Raw genomic sequence first — 21,097 nt, 5'->3', positions numbered from 1 at the left:
ACGCCAGGTGTTGTCGGCTCTCCGGCACAGGTAGGTCTCCCCGATCTCCACCGTCACCTCTGGGTCTCTCCCTCCTGTGACCACAGAGCCGGATTCTCCTCCGGACACGACCTCGTCGTCCTCCTCTTCTTTAATGCTCCCTTGCTCCAGGCCATCGTCTTGGGACGGGAGCGGATCATGCTGGTTCTCCCCGGCTGCGAGCGCCACCGATTTGTGCTCCTCCGGAACGGAATCGTCCATGGCCACCACTGGGATCTGTGGGCAGGAAAAGAATACAGTATAAGCAGGTGAGAGACTATACGGACCACAATGCACCAGCAAACCAATGACCTGGTATGTAAAAGCTGCTGGAACCCGGGCACGGTGCGTACAGACCACCTGAAGGCAGCTTGGCTCCATAATGCACCACTCTGCTGCATTGCATCGTGGAAAATGCAGTTCATTTTGCGCCTGGATCAAAATACAGCATGGAATGACAGGGAGATTTTATGACCTGCAGTCTCAGTGCCAACAGGAAATTAGTAGCACTTGGAATGCTGCTCTGGGTGTGACTGGAGTATAAAACTATTTAATTGCATTGTTCAAACAATTAGAACACAAGAAGAACATCACACACATGAATAGGAAATCAGGAGATAAACGCTGTAATGTGTACAGATCCCACACCCTGAGTACACAACGCTTCCTCAAGTGCCGGACGCTGTTCACACACAACGAGGTGAGCAACACAATGGACGTCACATACATTATGTGATATCATCAACCCCCCAAGCAGCGGAGATCAGGCTGAACCCAGCAAACGTTAGGGACCGGGAATGCTGATGTCCTGCTGTTTCCAGGCTCCTCCCCGTTATTGAGGCTCCTCCCCTCAATCTATGTGCAGCAATTTACTGATCTACTCACTGGGGGTTTGTTTGTCGTTTATTATAATTTTGACATTGTTGTCATGGAAATTAGCTGGTCATGTACTGACCTCCTGCTGAGCCTGTGCTTATGTACATGAGCCAGTCCAAACAAGCAGAGCTGCAGTGTAAAGAATGGTGGGAGGATGGAGCACCAGCCTGAGCCTTCAGTAGACTATACCACTAAGCTGGATTCACTTATCACAGCTTTGTCCTAATGTAGCAGAGCTAAGAAGCGGCCGATTCAGGGGTTCCCCATGATGAAAGTGGATAACAACAGCAGAAGAACTAGCACAGCAACAGCCAAGAGCAAACGAAACACAGCGCTGTCCGCCCACCGGCAGCGAAGAGCAGGAAGCAGGCGTACAGGTGTTGTCGCTGCACTGACAGACCTCTGTACTGACGGGTGGAGCTTCTGCGGTAGATAAAGGACAATTATATCAATAAACCAGAGGGGAGAACGGACCCCTTGTGTATATCGGGCAGCGCAGACATTACATGGGCCCTTAGCTCCACCTAGAGGCAGACTGACGTATTACAGACACACTGGTAAATCAGATTGAGGGCACAAGCGAACAAAGTTTAGGGTGGCTGAGAAAATGACGCTGATCTCAACAAGCGTCTCACGATGAAGGAGGAGGGGCATGTCCCACGACATCGTGTGAGGTCGCAAAACGCCTGTGTGGGAATAAGTCATGTCAGCCTGCGGCAATACACACGGCAGTGAGTGGGTCATGTGATTGCGGTTTCTATAGAGGACTCCGTGCAGACCCCTCCTGCAGACCCGTGTCCGCCGTAGAGTTCCTCAGCAGCGAGATCCAAGTGTTACACGCGAAGACGGTCATGAATTAACGAATCCGCAGCATGTGTTGATTTAAAAAAACAAACCTCCACATGCACGGAGCTGCAGATTGTCGCACAATCCGCGCTGAAAACCCGCAACGTCTGAACACACCCGTGTAGACTGTAGTTGTGGTCTATACATGTAATGACACTGTGCTGCAGTTTACCATATAAGCCAGTCAGCTGTGGCAGCAGGACTAGGTCAGGAAGAGTTTTCAGTCTCTGAATGTAAACGATGAATGCTTTCATTCACCAAAAGCAAGCAGAGATCTTTATATATTCTATATCTACCTATTTTTATTTTATAGTGCCATTCACTTCCAGGGCGCCGCACCTGCAAATACAGGGGGGGGGGGGGGGTAAATACATGACCACAGGCCTATTAGGAAGTAGCAGAACATTTCATTACATCAGGATTAACCCCTTCAGGACGTGGCCTCGTTCACCTGTCATTTATGTGGTAATGATACGGTCGCGCCTTTACTCATTAGGCAATGTAAAAAAAAAAAACGAGAAAATAGAACTACAAGTCCCAGCATCAGGCACGAAGCCCCATTCTTAAAGGGGTGTTCCCATGAAGGACATGTAGGATGTATCCACAGGAAATGTCCTAAATGTCAGATAGATGCGGGTCCCACCCCTAGAGCCCCCACCTCTCTCTAGAATGGGGCCCCATAAACCATGTTTTAGCTTTTGGTGCTACCGCTGTCCCCCGGCCCCGGAAACTCGCATGCGAAGCTGCTTCCGTAACCGCCATTCACTAGTATAGGAGATACGAAAACGGCGTAGCGCAGCGAGTTATACTGTCTCCGTAACACCAAAAGCTAGAGCAGGGTTTAGGGGCCCCTTTCTAGACAGAGGTGCGGGCTCTAGAGGTGGGACCCGCATCTATCTGACATTTATGACATTTCCCGTGGATATATCCTAAATGTCCCTGGTGGGAAAACCCCTTTAAGGCCTCATGTTCGGTGTCCAGTCCTGGTTTCAGATGAAAGTAAATTTTGCATTTCATTCGGAAGGTCCCGGAGTCTGGAGGAGAGTGGAGAGGCGTCAGTCCAAGTGTCCTGCGCTCCAGTGTGAAGTGTCCTGCGCTCCAGTGTGAAGTGTCCTGCGCTCCAGTGTGAAGTGTCCGCAGTCAGTGATGGTTTGGGGGCCGTGTCATCTGCTGGTGCCGGTCACTGTTATATCAGGTCCAGGGTCAGCGCAGCGTCTAGCAGGACATTCCCAGCACTTCATGCTTCCCTCCGCTGACAGATTTATGGAGACGCTGATTTCATTTTCCAGCAGGACTTGCCACCTGCCCACACTGCCAAAAGTGCCAATACCTGGTGTAATAACCACAGGATCACTGCGTCTGATTGGCCAGCAAACTCACCCGACCTAAACCCCATAGAGAATCTGTAGGGTATTGTCAAGAGGAAGAGGAGACCCCAGATCCAACAATGCAGACGAGATGAAGGCCGATATCAAAGCAACCGGGGCTCCCATACCACCTCAGCAGTGCCACAGGCTGATCGCCCCCATGCCACGCCGCATTGACAACACCTCAGCAGTGCCACAGGCTGATCGCCTCCATGCCACGCCGCATTGATAACACCTCAGCAGTGTCACAGGCTGATCGCCTCTATGCCACGCCGCATTGATAACATCTCAGCAGTGCCACAGGCTGATCACCCCCATGCCACGCCGCATTGATAACACCTCAGCAGTGTCACAGGCTGATCGCCTCTATGCCACGCCGCATTGATAACTCCTCAGCAGTGCCACAGGCTGATCACCTCCATGCCACGCTGCATTGATAACACCTCAGCAGTGCCACAGGCTGATCGCCTCCATGCCACGCCGCATTGATGCAGTAATTCATGTAGAGTCGGAGCCACGGCCAAGTATTGGGGGCAGATACTGGACAGACTTCTCAGTAGGACGACATTTCTGTATTAAAAATCGTTTTTTAAATTGGGCTTATATAATATTCTGACTTTGAGACACTACATTTTGGGTTTTCAGTAACTGTTCCCATAATCATCAACAATAACAGAAAAACTGCTGGAAATAGATCCCTCTGTGTGTGATGAATCTAGAATATATGAGATCCCTCTGTGTGTGATGAATCTATAGAATATACGAGATCCCTCTGTGTGTGATGAGTCTATAGAATATATGAGATCCCTCTGTGTGTGATGAATCTATAGAATATATGAGATCCTTCTGTGTGTGATGAATCTATAGAATATATGAGATCCCTCTGTGTGTAATGAATCTATAGAATATATGAGATCCCTCTGTGTGTGATGAATCTATAGAATATATGAGATCCCTCTGTGTGTAATGAATCTATAGAATATATGAGATCCCTCTGTGTGTGATGAATCTATAGAATATATGAGATCCCTCTGTGTGTGATGAATCTATAGAATATATGAGATCCCTCTGTGTGTGATGAATCTATAGAATATATGAGATCCCTCTGTGTGTGATGAATCTATAGAATATACGAGATCCCTCTGTGTGTGATGAATCTATAGAATATACGAGATCCCTCTGTGTGTGATGAATCTATAGAATATATGAGATCCCTCTGTGTGTGATGAATCTAGAATATATGAGATCCCTCTGTGTGTGATGAGTCTATAGAATATATGAGATCCCTCTGTGTGTGATGAATCTATAGAATATATGAGATCCCTCTGTGTGTGATGAATCTATAGAATATATGAGATCCCTCTGTGTGTAATGAATCTATAGAATATATGAAATCCCTCTGTGTGTGATGAATCTATAGAATATATGAGATCCCTCTGTGTGTGATGAATCTATAGAATATATGAGATTCCTCTGTGTGTGATGAATCTATAGAATATACGAGATCCCTCTGTGTGTGATGAATCTATAGAATATACGAGATCCCTCTGTGTGTGATGAATCTATAGAATATATGAGATCCCTCTGTGTGTGATGAATCTATAGAATATATGAGATCCCTCTGTGTGTGATGAATCTATAGAATATATGAGATCCCTCTGTGTGTGATGAATCTATAGAATATATGAGATCCCTCTGTGTGATGAATCTATAGAATATATGAGATCCCTCTGTGTGATGAATCTATAGAATATATGAGATCCCTCTGTGTGATGAATCTATAGAATATATGAGATCCCTCTGTGTGATGAATCTATAGCGTATATGAGATCCCTCTGTGTGTGATGAATCTATAGAATATATGAGATCCCTCTGTGTGATGAATCTATAGAATATATGAGATCCCTCTGTGTGATGTATCTATAGAATATATGAGATCCCTCTGTGTGTGATGAATCTATAGAATATATGAGATCCCCGTGTGTGATGAATCTATAGAATATATGAGATCCCTGTGTGTGATGAATCTATAGAATATATGAGATCCCTCTGTGTGTGATGAATCTATAGAATATATGAGATCCCTCTGTGTGATGAATCTATAGAATATGAGATCCATGTGTGTGATGAATCTATAGAATATATGAGATCCCTGTGTGTGATGAGTCTATAGAATATATGAGATCTCTCTGTGTGATGAATCTATAGAATATGAGATCCCTCTGTGTGTGATGAATCTATAGAATATACGAGATCCCTCTGTGTGTGATGAATCTATAGAATATATGAGATCCCTGTGTGTGTGATGAATCTATAGAATATACGAGATCCCTGTGTGTGTGATGAATCTATAGAATATATGAGATCCCTCTGTGTGTGATGAGTCTATAGAATATATGAGATCCCTCTGTGTGTGATGAATCTATAGAATATATGAGATCCCCCTGTGTGTGATGAATCTATAGAATATATGAGATCCTCTGTGTGTGATGAATCTATAGAATATATGAGATCCCTCTGCGTGTGATGAATCTATAGAATATACGAGAGACTTTATAAGTTGAATTACTGAAATAAATGAACTTTATGATGATCCTCTAATTCATGGGGAAGGACCTGTATACAGGAAGGTCTTATACGTCTGGTCTTCTGAATCAAATTCTGGTTTTGGATTAAAAATGCATGCAAAATCTGCAGCAAATCTGCACTGTGTGAACAAGGCCTTGGAGAGATTCTGACCTGGTGTTTTTAAAAACACGATTTTATTTTGGTGGTAAATTTTAGTTTATAAGTTTTGTGTTTATTTAAAAACAAAAAAAAAATGTATAGAAAGTTTTGAAAAATTTTGCATTTTTCAAGTTCTCTGCTTGTAGGACCTTATTCAAACGAGCACGTCCGCAAAAAACTGACCGTATTTCACGCATTTCATTTCCGTGTGGCCTCAGTTTTTCACGTGTTTCTGCACTTTCTGCTTTGTAGTTTTTTTCTCTACATTTTTTTAAGCAACTGATGCGTAAAACACGGACAGCGCAGGGATGTCGTCCGTGTGCGGTCCGCGGTTCTCACGCACCCATAGACTTCAATGGGCGAGACTGACCCGCTAAAACGGACTAAAATAGGACATGCAGTGAGTTTCACAGAGACGCGCGCTACATGAAATATCACGCATGTGCATCGCCCATTGATTACCGCGGGTCCGTGCGCTGTCAATTATTTCAAAAGAAAACACACGGACGTAAAATAATCGTCTGAGGCCGAATTCACACGAACGAACCGCCGTTCATCACATCAGAGATGCCCCCGTGCGGGACGTTGTAACAAGGGTCATGTGAACGACCCCATTGAAGTACAGGAGTCCGTGTGATGGACGTGATTTACGCTCATCTGAAAGAGCCCTAGGGCCTAGGACAGATAAATATTCACGATTTTGTGTGGTATTACGAACGTTTCCCATGTCTCTGCTTTACGGTGGATTCATTTTTTGAACGTCCTTTTCTTTTTCACACGACGCGTGGCAGATTTTGTTGGAGAAATTTTCGGCAAATAAAAATCTGTTCCATTCCTCTGACGGTTTCTGCAGAAGGGGTTTGAATTTCTTGGGACTTCTATTCAGATCAATGAAACGGATTTTCAGTCACAGAAAACGTATACGACAAAACCTACCGCGCGCCGCGTGACTGCACCCTCTGGCCTTATTCTTATAAGCCAAAGCCAGGAACGGAACCCGAACAGAAGAAATCTATAAATGAAGACCTTGTAGTTCTGCTCTCCTGGATCACATTCTGCTTTTGGCTTAAAAAGTGCAGGCAAAATCTGCGCTGTGTGGACAAGGCCTTCAGGGGTTATACAGGAATTAAAACAAAGTGAAAATGAAATGTAAAAGGTTTATAAAACAAAGGCCTCACACAGCCGCGCCAAAGAAAAAAGTTATGGCGGTCATTAAGGCCTTTTCAGGGCCGGTCAATGAGGGGTTAATTCCGTTATTTTAGGTGATGAATCATTTATTAGAATTGGGGGGGACAAGGATGAGAAATTACATTTTCTCTCAGACCGGGTTCACACGGTGCAGTCAAAAATGTGCATTTTAGCCGTGACGTGCGGACCTGGCTCAATGATATGTCGTTTTTAATTCCACAAAGAATAGAAGGCCAAGATCACACGGAGTTTTTTGGCGGTTTTTGACACGGAAATGGCTTCGGGAACTGCGCAAAAAAACACGGCCGAAATAGTCTCCCGTTGATTTCAATGGGAGGCGGGGGCTGTTTATTTCCCACGAGCGGAAAAAACGCTGGCAGGAAAAAAAAAGCGCCACGCTCTGCCTTCATGCGTTTCCGTCTCGGACATCCCATTGACCTCAATAAGAGGCAGAGGAAGCTGTTTTCGCATCGGTTTTTCCCGCGGCGCTCAATGGTGACGTCGGTCAAAAAAACGCAGTGAAAAACACGGCAAAGAGAGTGCAGACGGGTCAAAATCGGATTATTCTGCCTGCAAAAAAAGTCCGTGTGAACCAGGCCTAAGAGGAGGGAAAAAAGGAAAAACTTCCCAACGATCGGAAAATTCGTCCTACAATCGCCAGCCAAACCCCAGAAACCGCCCTCCCCGAAGACTGACGGGATATTCAGCGTCTCCACGTTCTCCCTCTATTGATGTCGGCATCCATTAGACCCGCACGCTCCGTCCCTTCCCCACGCAGGCGCTCGCGCGCTCACTGTGACTAGCAATAAACCGACCAACACCTCTCCAATCTATTATTAACCCCCTATCGACTGCCAATAACGGCGGCCTAGTCTAAGCCCTGCACGGGTGTCCCATGGCGGTGAAGCGGGTCCCTAATGACCGGCGTGCTCCTGCTCTATTGGCCGGGACCGCAGAAACCTCCGATCCTGGTTGTACAAGCCCTAAGGAAACGTTCACACTCCATATTTTGACGCATAAACCGCTCGCACTACGAGTCGAAATCCACCTGCAAACACCTTTCAATAGTAAACAGACTGCGCAGATCATACGAAGGCGTTATTACACCGCTGAATTAATAATACGCTTTGGAAAAAAGAAGAGACGTCGCGTACAAGTGTTTTACGAGCGGATATTTTTACTATACGGAAAACAACCAAATTCCCCCCCAATGATTGCTTTCCATTGACGCTTCAAAAAAAACGCCCTGAAAATAATCTTCAAATAGTCGTTTTTTTTTTCTTTTCTCCCAAAAAAACGTAGATCCCATGTACGCCGAAACTGTACGAATAAAAACGACATTGTCCCGCAAATAACAAGCCCTCGTACAGCGCCATCTCCGGAAAGAGAAAAAACGTCTGCCTCTTAGAAAGCGGCGACAAAAAAAATAACTATTTTACTTCAAAAGTAATTTTATTGTGTAAAACAAAAAAAAACTACACAGAACCGGTATCGCCGTAACCGCACCGGCGCGCAGAAAACAACACGTTATCTACAGCGTACGGAGAGCAGCATAAAATTAAAACTCAAAAAACAAGGGCGGGATTGCGGTCTTTTTCCACCCCGCCCCCCCCAAAAAAAAAAATTATGTTAATTAAATATGTACCCCCAAAACTGTACCAACGAAAATGACAAGTCACCCCGCAAGAAACAAGTCCGCACCCGGCAATGTGGACGGAAAAAAACAAAAACATGGCTTCATAAATGCGACAACGGAAAAAATGGCTTTTAAAGGCTGCAATAGAAAGAGCAGCGAATCGTCATCTCCCCCGCCAGCGACATGCGTGCTGCTGCACAGGCACAGCCTCCCGCCTCTCCGGGGCTTTACACCTGCTCTAGAAAACATTTCTTTCTTCCTTTTTTTGCCCGGATCACCTGCGAAGTTTCAATCTACAGTTGCGCCGTTACACCGAGACATTCCGCTGCTACGTCAATAGCGAGTGTGAGCGCCAATAATATTAACCAAAGATCATTCCAGAACTCGGGCGAGCGCTCGGGTGTCTGAGATGTAAAACTACAGGACAGAAGACTGGAAATGTTGGGAGTTGTAGTTTTGTGCTCCATGGACACCTCTCATCATACGTTACCTCATCAATCACATGACCGGCTCCTCTGACGTCACTCCACTGTAAATCCTGTCCTCGAAGTAAAAGGCAACTCCGGTACTTCCTGTGGACACGACAATGGCCGGACAATCCCTCACAGGCCGGAAGCTGCCTCCTCGGGGATAGAAAACACTACTCAAGATTCCCTCACTCAAACGTAGGCCGCGAACTACTGCCGGAAGTACGTCACTAGTAGCTGGTCATGTGATGAGTGGCACGCGCTGAGACGTGACGGCCATCTTTATCCCGGGCACAGTTGTGGCGCTTCTATTGTGTGGAGGCGACCATCTGCATCCGCGCAAAGCTCCTCCCTAGCTTTTGTGTAGAACCGGCGCATGTGCAGTCCGTCCAGCAGAGGTCTCGCAGTGAAGGAGCCGGTACACGTTGCTGCTGCCGCCGCCGTCGTCTCTTCGTCATCCTCCGCCTTGGCCCGGTGTCCGCCGCTCTCGTCACACGGTTTCCACATTGCCCCTTTGTGAGGAGATAGTTTCCAGGCCTCCCGCCGTTTCCCGCTCTCTCCCCCGGATCACGTGTTCTGTCGCTATGGCCTCTGCAGCGAAGGCTGAAATCTCCTCAGAGCTGGAGAAGAAAGACGTCCCGGCGGCCGGGGAGGAGGCGGACAACAACCCCGAGGAGCCCATGGACGAAGACGACGAGGAGAATGATGACGGAGGAGAAGAAGACGGCGCCGAGGAGGAAGAAGATGTGGTGGTTGAGGTCGGGGCCTCGTATTCCTGCAAGAGGCAGGACGGATCCTACCGTGAGTAGTCACCGCCATGTAATTCTCCTGTATGCGTCTATATATCCCTCTATACACCCCTCCATGTACATATATACACACACCGCTATATACCCCTGTGTGTATATCCCCTCCGTATTCTAATATATACCTCCTACGCTTCTCATGTATTACATCTATATACAAAAGTATACCCCTCCATATTCTACACATGTATCCTACAGTCTGCTGCGACCTTACATATATACAACTCCCCATCCATATATCTAGATCTCCTGACCATATATACCAGACATGGAGGCTCATGAATATGAAAGCTCCGCCCCTTACAATACTTCATTTAGCGGTCTCTACATGCTGATTGGTCGTGTGTTAGGCTGCATTCACACGAGCATGTTCGGTCCATAATGGACGGAACGTATTTCGGCCGCAAGTCCCGGACCGAACACACTGCAGGGAGCCGGGCTCATCATAGTTATGTACGACGCTAGGAGTCCCTGCCTCTCCGTGGAACTACTGAAAACATGATTACAGTACGGGTCATTAGTTGGAGTCTTCGCTCAGTGGGGTCTTGTTGTTTCTGTGTACACTCCTGTGACCATCCCACGCTACCAATAGCAAGCGGCCGTGCAGCACTCTATTTTTGTTCGCCTATAGAGCGACCGCTGCCGCGTTCAAATCCTATGGCTGTAAATGACTCCCCCCCCCAACCCCCCCCCCCCCCCCACTATGGAGTTTGTAACTTTTTTTTTCTCCCTCTAACAGATGAAGCTGAAGTTGTGAAAACCAGAATGAACAAGCAGGCCGGCAGGGAAGAGTTCTATGTGCATTACGCTGGTTGTAAGTAATGGCGTCTATAATGGGGGGAGGGTGTGACGCAGCTCCTGCTCCGGTAAATCTCTTCCTGTCTGAGCTGGGAGATATGAGGATTAAGTGAACACCTCCGTTATTTGAGGCGCCGTGCCCATAGACATGTATAAGTTCTGCAGCGTCTTGTGGTCGTCTAAACCAAACATCAAGCTTTTGAACGGTCATTAATACAAGCGGAACTTCAGTTGCCCCTGAATAGCCGGTGACGTGACAAGCCGTTGGCACTTACATTTTTCTCTAGGTCCGGTGCAGCCAGTCTGAGTAGTCCATATTATTGGACATTGGACTACACTTCCCTGCTTGTTCTGTGCCGGGTCGAATGCACTTTCTCTGCTCTTGTTTACCTCCTGCTTATAGGCGACTTCAGCGGTAAGGATGTGTTCACATTACGTTTAGTGAACATATTTGGCGTATGCTCCTGGAAAGATGCCTACGCTGAAATTAGGCATGGGTTCCCATTCACCCCACAGGTCTAAACTGTCCATACTGGTGTTTTTTTACTGTATAGGAAAGCGCAGCAGACTGAGCTTTACCATACTGTGGGTCGCCGTAAAAAAAGGACATGTATATATCACGCAATATACTTTTTTTCTAACGTGATCCATGGTTGGCGTATGTCACTGTATTGCTTGTCAAGTTCACGTCGGGGGAATACTCATCAGTAGCAAAAGGAAAATGCGTTCCACAATGGCTCCAACTCTTACTGCTCACAAATAAATCATCTCTTGCTAAACCAAGTTAACACCTGAATGTCCAGAAGCTTCTGTTATTGAGCCCCGTGGCTTCATTTCTGCTGTTATTTTAGCCTGGTTTCCGCTGCCTCCTCTGGGCCCCCATATCTTTAGTTGCAGCACCTGCTGCTTCTGTACCCGGTGCTAAAGAAAACCTTCCAAGTTGTTTTTTGGTTTTTTTCTTGCGTCTTTATTTTTTATAACTCTTTGCACTAGAAGTCTGCAGTGTCTGTGGTGTGAGCAAACGCAATGGATGTCCTGTCCACCTTTTCTTTCAGTGGCACTGCAGAGTAGAGTTTAACGTAATCTACTTCGTGGTCGGAGGGTTTCCTACAACCTGAGATGGGGCTTGTCCAGACGGTCTCCTAATCCGTCTTTCTTTAGCTGTGTACCCAGCCAATTGTTTTTATTTTAAATTTGGTACCAGGTGTCCTGTTCGGGCGACACGCGTCTTCTGGTTCATTGCTCATCATTCTATCTTTTCGTTCTTATCCTTGAGAACTTTTCTTTCTCCTGGATGTTTCAAGAAGATCCTCATGTAACAGGTTAGGTTGGTTTCGGCTCCATTGCCCAATATTGCAGTTTTGTAGCCTATAGGCGCAATTATACTGCAGGTGCCGATTTTGGTGACCTCGATGAGCAGTGTAGAAGCGCCATCCTGTAAAGCTTGGTAAGTCAGAGCTCGGTCAGGAGCCCACAATGCTCCCCCCTCGTTATATAATGAAATTATGTTGTAAGTTAAATTCTCCCCCCCACAGTGAATCGACGACAAAACGAGTGGGTTGACAAAACGCGGTTGGTGATTCCCAAGCCAGTAAAGGTCGAGGCTGAAGTGGAAAATGGTACAAGCACGGATATTGCAGAGAATGGAAATACTTCCCCGAAACTGGAAAATGAGGAGGGGGAACCGGAAGCTAAGGTAACGCAAGCTCCAAATCTGTCTGCTCCACCAGTGCTCGCCACCTCATTGGGGAGAGTCTGTAGTACATCGTCCTGTTTGTCTCAGTTTTCATGAATAAACTGTTTATATCCTCTTTGCTTTAACTCCTTCCCGACTGCCCACCGGCTTTTGACGTCAGGCGGTGCAGGTTCCCAGTCTACGACGACTTCTTTTGGTGTCGCTGTAGATGAGGCTGCTGAGAACTCATCCTAGCGAACAGCTCCTGATCTCCGAGCAGCCTCCTGAATACAGCTGGGGTCGGGAAAACATTCGGACCCCAGCTGTTTATCCCTTTGATCGCCGCGGTCCGTGACAGCGGCATGATCAAAGAGAATTCCCCTCTTTGATCGCATCACCGGGATTCCGGTGATGCGATGAAACACCGGGGAATCCCTCTGCAGTTAGCCCTGGGGACCTAGAAAGGACCCCAGGGCTGTCTGTTCCGTTTGCCTGCTGTTCGGGCACATATTGTGCTGCCCTAACCACAGCCTGTGTCCTAGTGACAGTGTAATGTATTGGCAAACAGGAGTATGGTAATACATTATAAGTAATAAATAAAGTTATCCCTTAATGGGATTAAAAAATAGTGTCATTATTTTGCATAAAATATATTTTATTGCCCCCACGTTACATTAAAACAAAAACCTACACATTTTAGGTATCTACACGACCGTAATAACCTGAAGAATTAATTTAACAGGTTATTTGGTGTGAAATGTGAACGGGATAAAAAATAAACAAGAGAAACTATGCCGAGAATCACTTTTTCCTATATTCACGCCGTGTAAAAGAAACTGCGTGGAAAAAAAATACTATTTCTCTCGTATAAAACAAGGCCTCATAGCGCGCCACGTCAATGAAAAAATAAAAAAATGATGGCTGCTGAAAGGCAGAGGCAAAAACAGAAAAAATGAGCTGGTCGCTCAGGTCTTTTCAGGCCCGGTCATTAAGGGGTTAATACTGAGATGGTACGTACTATCATGTTTGTCAATCATTTTTCATAGGTGGCAATCACTGTTTTAAGCTTTTTGAACCCACAATTCCATCCCCCACCCTGTGAAACCTCCAGGATATACGAAGATGCTTAGTTAATTATATTACCAAATACGCGGCATCTTTTATTTACTTTGCACTGCTGGGACCTGCGTGATCACTAGAATGAAGGGGCTGCGCCACCCCTTAGGCTTTTACCAAACACCGTGCCACTCCACCCTGGTGCTGCCTGGTTTAGCAGCACAAACCTGTTCAAGTGAACAGGGCCAAGTTGCAATACTCTGCACAGCATCACTCCCAATCAAGTACTGTGCCGAGAAAATACTGACTGGCCCTTTCACACACATGATGGTTTTTGTGACACTCCCCCCCCCCCCCCCATCTGTAAGTGTTGGCGTATCCTAGTGATATGCCATCGTTTACCTAGGTGCGAAGACATTTAAGTCAAAACAGAACTCTGCACAGTACTTGAATGGGGGTGATGCTGTGCGGAGCAAAAACTGAAGGGCCCCTTCATTCTCATGATAGGACCCCCCCATAGACAAGTTATGGCGTATCCTAGTGATACGCCACTTCCTACAGAGGTGGGGATATCCCGGTAGTTGCTGCTATTTTTTTTTATTTATTTATTTTTTTCCTCTCTGATAGTGGAGAGCCAATGCCATGAGCAGCTCTATTAGGGTATGTGCACACGCTAGCTGTCATTTACGTGTGAAAAGACAGACTGTTTTCAAGAGAAAACAGCTGCCTCGTTTCACACGTAAATGCTCCTCGCATTTTGCGAGCCGTCTGAGACGCTCGTAAATCTTGAGCTGTGCTTCATTGAGTTCAATGAAGAACAGCTCAAATTACGTGGCATAGAAGTGCCCTGCATATAATGTATAGAAGTGTCCTGCACAGCTGTCAAACGAAGACGCGTAAATTACAGTACGTCGGCAAACCCATTCAAATGAATGGGCAGATGTTTGCCGACGTATTGTAGCCCTATTTTCAGACGTAAAACAAGGCATAATACGCCTCGTTTACGTCTGAAAATAGGTCGTGTGAACCCAGCCTCATACTCCGCGTAACCCTCCATGACGTGGTTGACCATTTATCTGAATATGCACCATGTAATACCACATCTCTCCTGCAATGGCTGGTGGCTTCAGAAGCGAGACCTTCTGCGATCAGTTGATCGCCAGCAGGTCCTCATTTAGAGAAGAGGTCGTTCAGGGAGGACAATCCCTTCTAAGAATTGAAGAAAATGTCTTGAAGACATTTCCAAGATCCATCCGTCAATTACAAAGAATTGCCTCCTCGGGGGCGGCGTCACAATAAATAACGGATTTTTCTATTCACATTTTTCCTGTATAAATCTGGCCAAGTGTGTGAGATCCTGCCCTGCTGGACACAGCATGTAACTGCAGTGTAGCTTGCACTGTATTCCACAACATGGCACACGCCGATTGGGGAATGGGGTTCATCCACTGAATTATGCTCGCTTGGACTTGGCGTATTTCACCTGCGTTTTTCTGCGCAGAAAAGGGGGAAAAACTAAATGGAACGCACAGTGAGACACGACATAAACTTTGTGATTGTGGTCGGGCGAGTTGAAAAATATTCTGTGTTCCGCAAGAGAAAAGTGTTGTAATCGCATTGATAAATGTTCCCCACTGTTCCTGTAAATGCAGCAGAGCTTGGTTTGTCATGTAAGGGAGGATTTACACGAGCGTGTGCGTTTTCCCCACGCAAAAGGCCCTTAACAGCTCCGTGTGGCAGCAGCATATGGTGTGCGCGGCTGCGTGATTTTCGCGCAGCCGCCATCATTATGACACTCCGTTTGGATGTTTGTAAACAGAAAAGCACATGGTGCTTTTCTGTTCACATTCATTCTTTTACTGCTGTTGCGCTAAATGCACGTCCCACGGAAGTGCTTCTGTGGGTGCGTGTGATTTTTAACGCACCCATTGACTTCAATGGGTGCGTGATGCGCGAAAAACGCAGAAATATAGGACCTGGCGTGAGTTTCACGCTGCGTAAAACTCACGGACTGTCTGCACTGCCCCATAGACTAACATAGGTCCGTGCGAGGCGCGTGAAAATCACGTGCGTTGCACAGGCGTATATCACGTTCGTGTAAATCCGCCCTAACTCTCAGGTGCTGCTTTGTTTATGCATCTGAATGGCTTTCTGTGGTGTGACTGTGCAGTGGACTATTCTGCAGTCCTATGTAAAATCACACAAATAACACGTTGTGAAGTCTCCTTAAGGGGTGGCAAATGGCTCTGCAGCATTTGTACAAAGATCATCCCAGGACTCCAGTAACGAATACTCGTCAGGAACCTTTCTGTTTTGTTTACTTTGGGGTATTAAAAGGGAAAAAAAAAGATGATCTAAGAACAGATTTTTATAGTCATATATTTTTGTTTTTCACCTTTTTGTGTTTTTGTTTTTTCCTGACGCTGGTTTTTATTGAACATGTTTGGAGCAGTAGCAAATATGGACAAATTGAATTGAGGTCTGTCCCAAAGGAGCAATCTGTTCATTTTTTTTAATCCGGTATTTTAATATCTTCAATGTTAAAATGGTCCTTTCCACTCCTGAATTTTGCTCAAATCTTAGGAATCTCCGTTAGCTTTGCAACCAGTGTTAGATGGCTCCTATGACAACACTGATCTGTCCTTTTATGTTGTTGCCAACCCAAAGTATAAGGCAGTGCACAAAAGAAAAATGAGCAAGTAGTGATGATGGGCTTACCAGGGGTCGAGAGTGCTTGGCTGCCTGTGTAACGCTTGTGTCATACACGGTAACTGATTGGAAATTAATATGTGTGAAAATCTGCACCATGTCTCGAATCCGCTGTAAGTGGAAATGAGTTTGTTTACACCTCGTACACTCACATTGTATTTTCTTGCAGATATGTGAACACTGTCTATTTTCAGGCGTAAACGAGGCGTATTATGCCTCGCTTTACGCCTGAAAATACGGCTCCAATACGTCGGCAAACATCTGCCCATTCATTTGAATGGGTGTGCCGACGACCTATAATTTACGCGTCGTCGTTTGACAGCTGTCAAAAGACGACGCGTAAAATTACAGCCTCGTCAAAAGAAGTGCAGGACACTTCTTGGGACGTTTTTGGAGCAGTTTTCTCATAGACTATTGAAAACAGCTCCAAAAACGCAGCGAAAAACGTGAGTTGCTCAAAAAACGTCTGAAAATCAGGTGCTGTTTTCCCTTGAAAACAGCTCCGTATTTTCAGAAGTTTTTGGCTCAGCGTGTGAACATACCCTGAAAGTTAATAACGTTCCTACGCCAGTTTTCTGGTCTACAAATGTTACAAAGGGTCCAGAAGTTGCAACAATTGCGACTTTTGGACCCCTTCCCCCTGCTTTAGCCAAAAAAAGGTGTGAATCTTAGTCCAAAGTGGTGGGTCAGACATATTTTACTAGAACTTACGCCAGAAGCGGGTGTAAATTATAGCCAAAATCTATGGCCGATCCTGGCTGGCGTATATTTCACTCAGGGTTGCACTGACAGCCGAAGATGCAACAAATTTATTAAGAGGCATTGGCTCTTATCGCACCTTACTCTGGCTTGTTTTTAATTAAGACTGGCGCAGCCTTAAGTCCCATGCACACCGAAAAATAACGCCATAATTGCGGACCGCAATACGGTCCGCAATTATGGACCCGCCCGGTTCTATTGGCTGCGGACACCTTTTCATAGCGCTACGGATAGGTGTCCGTGCCATGGAGCTGTGCTGGGAATTATGGAGCATGTCCTACTTTTCTGATTTTACGGGCTGTGCTTCCATACTTTGTATGGGAGCACGGCACGAAAATGCGGGTGTCGGCGGCTGGCCGTGCTTGCGATCGCAGGCTGTGATTATGGGCAAGGCCGTGTGCATGAGGCCTTAGTATTTGTTGTCCGTTCTCCACACAGTTGTCATGTTGGATTTTTCTGCTCTGATTCGATGGCTTAGTGGAGATAAGTGACATCTGAGGTGTGTAGCAGTCACTTATCTCTTGCAGCCTCCACATTTAACTGCGCTTAAAAAGTGACCATTAGGACTCATTCAGACGAGCCTAAAACTCGTCCGTGTGCTGTGCGTGGAAATCGCTCACAGCACACACACCCATTGATTTTCAATGGGACTGTTCACACATGCAAGAGTCTGTTGCGTGAAACTCACTGCATGTCCTATATTGGTGCGTTATCACGCACCTACGCGCTCATTGAAGTCAATGGGTTCGTGTTAACCACCAACAGAACACGGTTGCACATCTGTGGTGTTTGTGATTTGCACATCAATTGCATTGAAAAATAAAAAAAAAACACAGAGAACGTGAAAAATACATGCCGCTCGCAAAGCAGATGCAATAACGCCAGATTTATGCGTGGTTTTTACGTGTGTAATCTGTCATGCTTGTGTGAATGTAGCTTTATTCAACCATCTTATCTGATGAAGGCTTTATTGGACAACATGACGCCTCAGTGGAGCATGATGTCTGTGTCGCTGCTCCTTGATGCAGTCCGCTACTGCCGTACAAGCCGTAAAACCAGAGAAGCGTTCTTATTCTCTCATGTCGTGCTCCCGTTTATATAAAGTTTCTCCCATAGGCCGCCTCCTGAATATTGTTGCTGGGCTTTATTCACACCAAAATAAACAGCATGAATTGTTTCATTATTTTTATTTTCTGAAAATTCCAGCTTGGGATGTTTGTCTAACCAACACCTCGTATTCAGTCTCACTGGTCACTTGATGCAATGTTGGTATGTGATGACACCAATTCTGTTTGTGTAGTGCCAGTCCCTATATTTGCTATAGTGGACGGTTTTTACAAACTGTTAATTCAAAGCCATATATTATCAGAGTGTTGGGCTGGAAGAGACTTACTAAAAACTGACTAATGCCCTTTACGTTCTTCATTCCCCTCAGCAGAAGCAGGTTATTCCTTCCTATCTCGGGTATGGAGTGTAACCGTTATGCGTGTTCGTCTTTCAGAAGGAAATGTTCACTGACCCTCAATTATCTGTTCTAGAAAGTGAAAGTTGAAATTGCTCCAGCAACCAATTCGGTGATGGCGTCTGGGGACTTTGCTGAAGAATTGACTTGCCTTCTGTGCAGCGAGCTCTTCCAAGATCCCGTCATGGTGGAATGTGGCCATAACTTCTGCCGTAGCTGCATTGACAAGGCCTGGAATGGCCAGGAATCCTTTACCTGCCCTGACTGTAAGGAAGTCATCACGGAGAAGAGGTATACTACCAATCGAGCCCTGGCTAACCTGGTGAAGAAGACGGCTGGTTCCTCCGCTGTCCTGACCCCGGCGAAACCTTCTGAGAAGCCTAAACCGGCAGAGAACTGTCCCGAGCACGATGAGAGGCTGAAGCTCTACTGTAAGGATGATGGGACCCTGAGCTGTGTCATCTGCCGGGACTCTCTCAAACACGCAAGTCACAACTTCCTACCCATCCTGGATGCAGTGGCGGTGTACAGGGTAAGCTGTAAGGAAATACACTTTAGATTGTCCCAACCAGAGATCTAAAATTGACTTGCCATTCTCATTACCTAACCTCCAGGCAGAGCTATCGGCCATTGTGGCACCATTAGAAGAAGCCCTCAAGGTGACGGAACAGCTGACAAGCCAACAGAACGAGAAGGTTGAGCAGCACAAGGTGGGTGGTCCGCCCCTGTAATCCATACAAGATGTGTTATTAGACAGACCATTTATCCATCTTCATGAATAATAAATTGATAACACTTACAACAACTTGATTTCTCTGCAGACCAACATATCGGAGTTTAAGCAGCACATTGTGTCGGAGTTTGAGCAGCTTCATTCGTTCCTGAAGGAGCGAGAGGAGAAGCTTCTGGAGCAGCTTCAGGAACAGGGAGAAAACCTGCTGAAAGAGATGGAGACCAACATGGTTAAGATGCAGGACAACCAGAACAACATTAAACAGACCATCACTATGGCCAACGAGAGGGTGAACGATGCCGACTCCATCTCCTTCCTCACGGTAAGTGCCACTGCCCGCCATCCCATAACCGGTGTGGGGTTTATGGTGTTGGCTCCTTGTCTCCTCACTTTGCTTCTCCTTCTATTACTAACCTTATTTTATTTTCCCCCTCTTGCAGGACATCAAGTCTTTCATTGAAACGTAAGTCTCTGCTTTAGTATTTTACGGTCTAATGTCTAGAAATCCAGATCACTTGATTGTCTCGCACTCTTCTCTCCAGGTGCCAGTCACAGCAGAAAGAGGTCATGTCTTCAGGGAATAGCCTACTCTCCAAGGATTTGTGTCAAGGAACATTTAGAGGGCCCATTCAGTACACAGTCTGGACGCAGATGAAATCTTTTGTTGTACCACGTAAGTACTGACCCATTTGGCAATATTTGCTACTCGTTCCATCAAATCCTTTGTATAAGAAACAACAAAGCTACGTGATTGCCCTCTTCACTACTGAGTCTCCTATAGTTTTTGGAACGAGTCCTCGTGTTTTTGTAGGAGATGGCAAAAGATGATACGCCTGTGTTACTAGGTGGCGTCCTGTACGATCTAAATGTAAAGTCCGCAGCTCAGAACAGCGTTGATATTGGTCACATATATGGATGTAAATGTTTCGAGGTTCTCCGCTCTGGAGTGATCATGGGACAGGGAGGTTTCTGCACTTCCTGGTGCCGTGTTGAGGAACACAGCAAAATATGTACAGCATGGGCTTCATTATGCTGACTAGTAACTAGTTAATAAATATAATAAAGTCGGCATTGAGGTTTGTATGTTTGCTGTCGTCTTCAGGAGGCTGCCATTATAGAGGCTGCTGGCAGCTTTGATGTGCAATGGGCGTTGGAAAGTTTGTAGAGATGAAGGATCCTGGTCTCACGTTCATATTATCCAGTTTTTGTTCAACAAATTGTTTAAACGCTCTGTAGGATACAAACCATAAACTGCTCTAAACATTTGTACTTTCTTCCTTTGTCCAGATTTGACTCCAATGTTGCTTGATCCCGTCACTGCACACCCAAACCTGGTAATGTCCGATAATATGACCAGTGTTAAATATGGAGATGTTAAACTCCCGGTCACCGACAATCCCAAACGCTTCAGCCAGTGCATCCTGGTCCTGGGATCGCAGGGCTTCGAGTCTGGCCGTCATTACTGGGAGGTGGAAGTGGGAGACAAGACCGCTTGGGATGTTGGCATGGCCAGCGAGTCCAGCAACCGCAAGGGTAAAATCAAGCTGAACCCCAGGAATGGCTACTGGGCCATCTGGCTGAGGAACGGCAATGCCTACAAAGCTCTGGAGTCTCCTTCCAAGACCTTGGTCCTGAACGCCAAGCCGAAGAGAATCGGGGTGTACGTAGATTACGAGGGAGGTCAGATCTCTTTCTACAACGCTGATGACATGTCTGCTATCTACACGTTCAGGGCTACGTTCACTGAGAAGCTGTATCCTTACCTGTCTCCATTCCTGCATGACTCCGGTCTCAATGCTCACCCCCTGCGTTTTGTACACAACTGATACCACTGCTCCTATACTAAAATGTTTTTGTTGTTTTGCTTGTAACTCCAGGACATACTGTGGAAATGTTGCTGTTTAGAATTCTTGTTTAGTTCACAACACAGATATCTGCAATTTTTTTTTAAGGAAATAAAATGTGTTTAATGAC

General features: G+C 46.0%; 2 protein-coding genes across 2 annotated transcripts in view; one reads left to right on the top strand and one right to left on the bottom strand.

Annotated features, from left to right (window-relative positions):
- The window catches only part of KAT8 (lysine acetyltransferase 8), a 16,438-nt gene extending 6,926 nt beyond the window's left edge, over window positions 1-9,512 (bottom strand). The window contains exons 1-2 of the mRNA XM_075830955.1: window positions 9,149-9,512; window positions 3-255 (exon numbers count right to left, since the gene is read on the bottom strand). Coding sequence (XP_075687070.1) covers window positions 3-240 — 238 coding nt within the window. The 5' untranslated portion in view covers window positions 241-255; window positions 9,149-9,512. The remainder of the gene's footprint in view (window positions 1-2; window positions 256-9,148) is intronic.
- On the top strand, window positions 9,417-21,097 carry LOC142656075 (nuclear factor 7, brain-like). Its single transcript, XM_075830943.1, has 9 exons — window positions 9,417-9,926; window positions 10,671-10,745; window positions 12,265-12,425; window positions 18,467-18,922; window positions 19,005-19,100; window positions 19,212-19,445; window positions 19,564-19,586; window positions 19,666-19,796; window positions 20,411-21,097. Exons 1-9 carry the CDS (start codon window positions 9,710-9,712, stop codon window positions 20,947-20,949), a joined length of 1,932 nt encoding a protein of 643 aa, XP_075687058.1. The 5' UTR covers window positions 9,417-9,709; the 3' UTR covers window positions 20,950-21,097.

The sequence above is a fragment of the Rhinoderma darwinii genome, chromosome 6 (assembly GCF_050947455.1).
Source record: "Rhinoderma darwinii isolate aRhiDar2 chromosome 6, aRhiDar2.hap1, whole genome shotgun sequence".
Lineage (NCBI taxonomy): Eukaryota > Metazoa > Chordata > Amphibia > Anura > Rhinodermatidae > Rhinoderma > Rhinoderma darwinii.
Note: the sequence above shows the minus strand (reverse complement) of the source record. Positions and strands in the feature narration are given on the sequence as shown.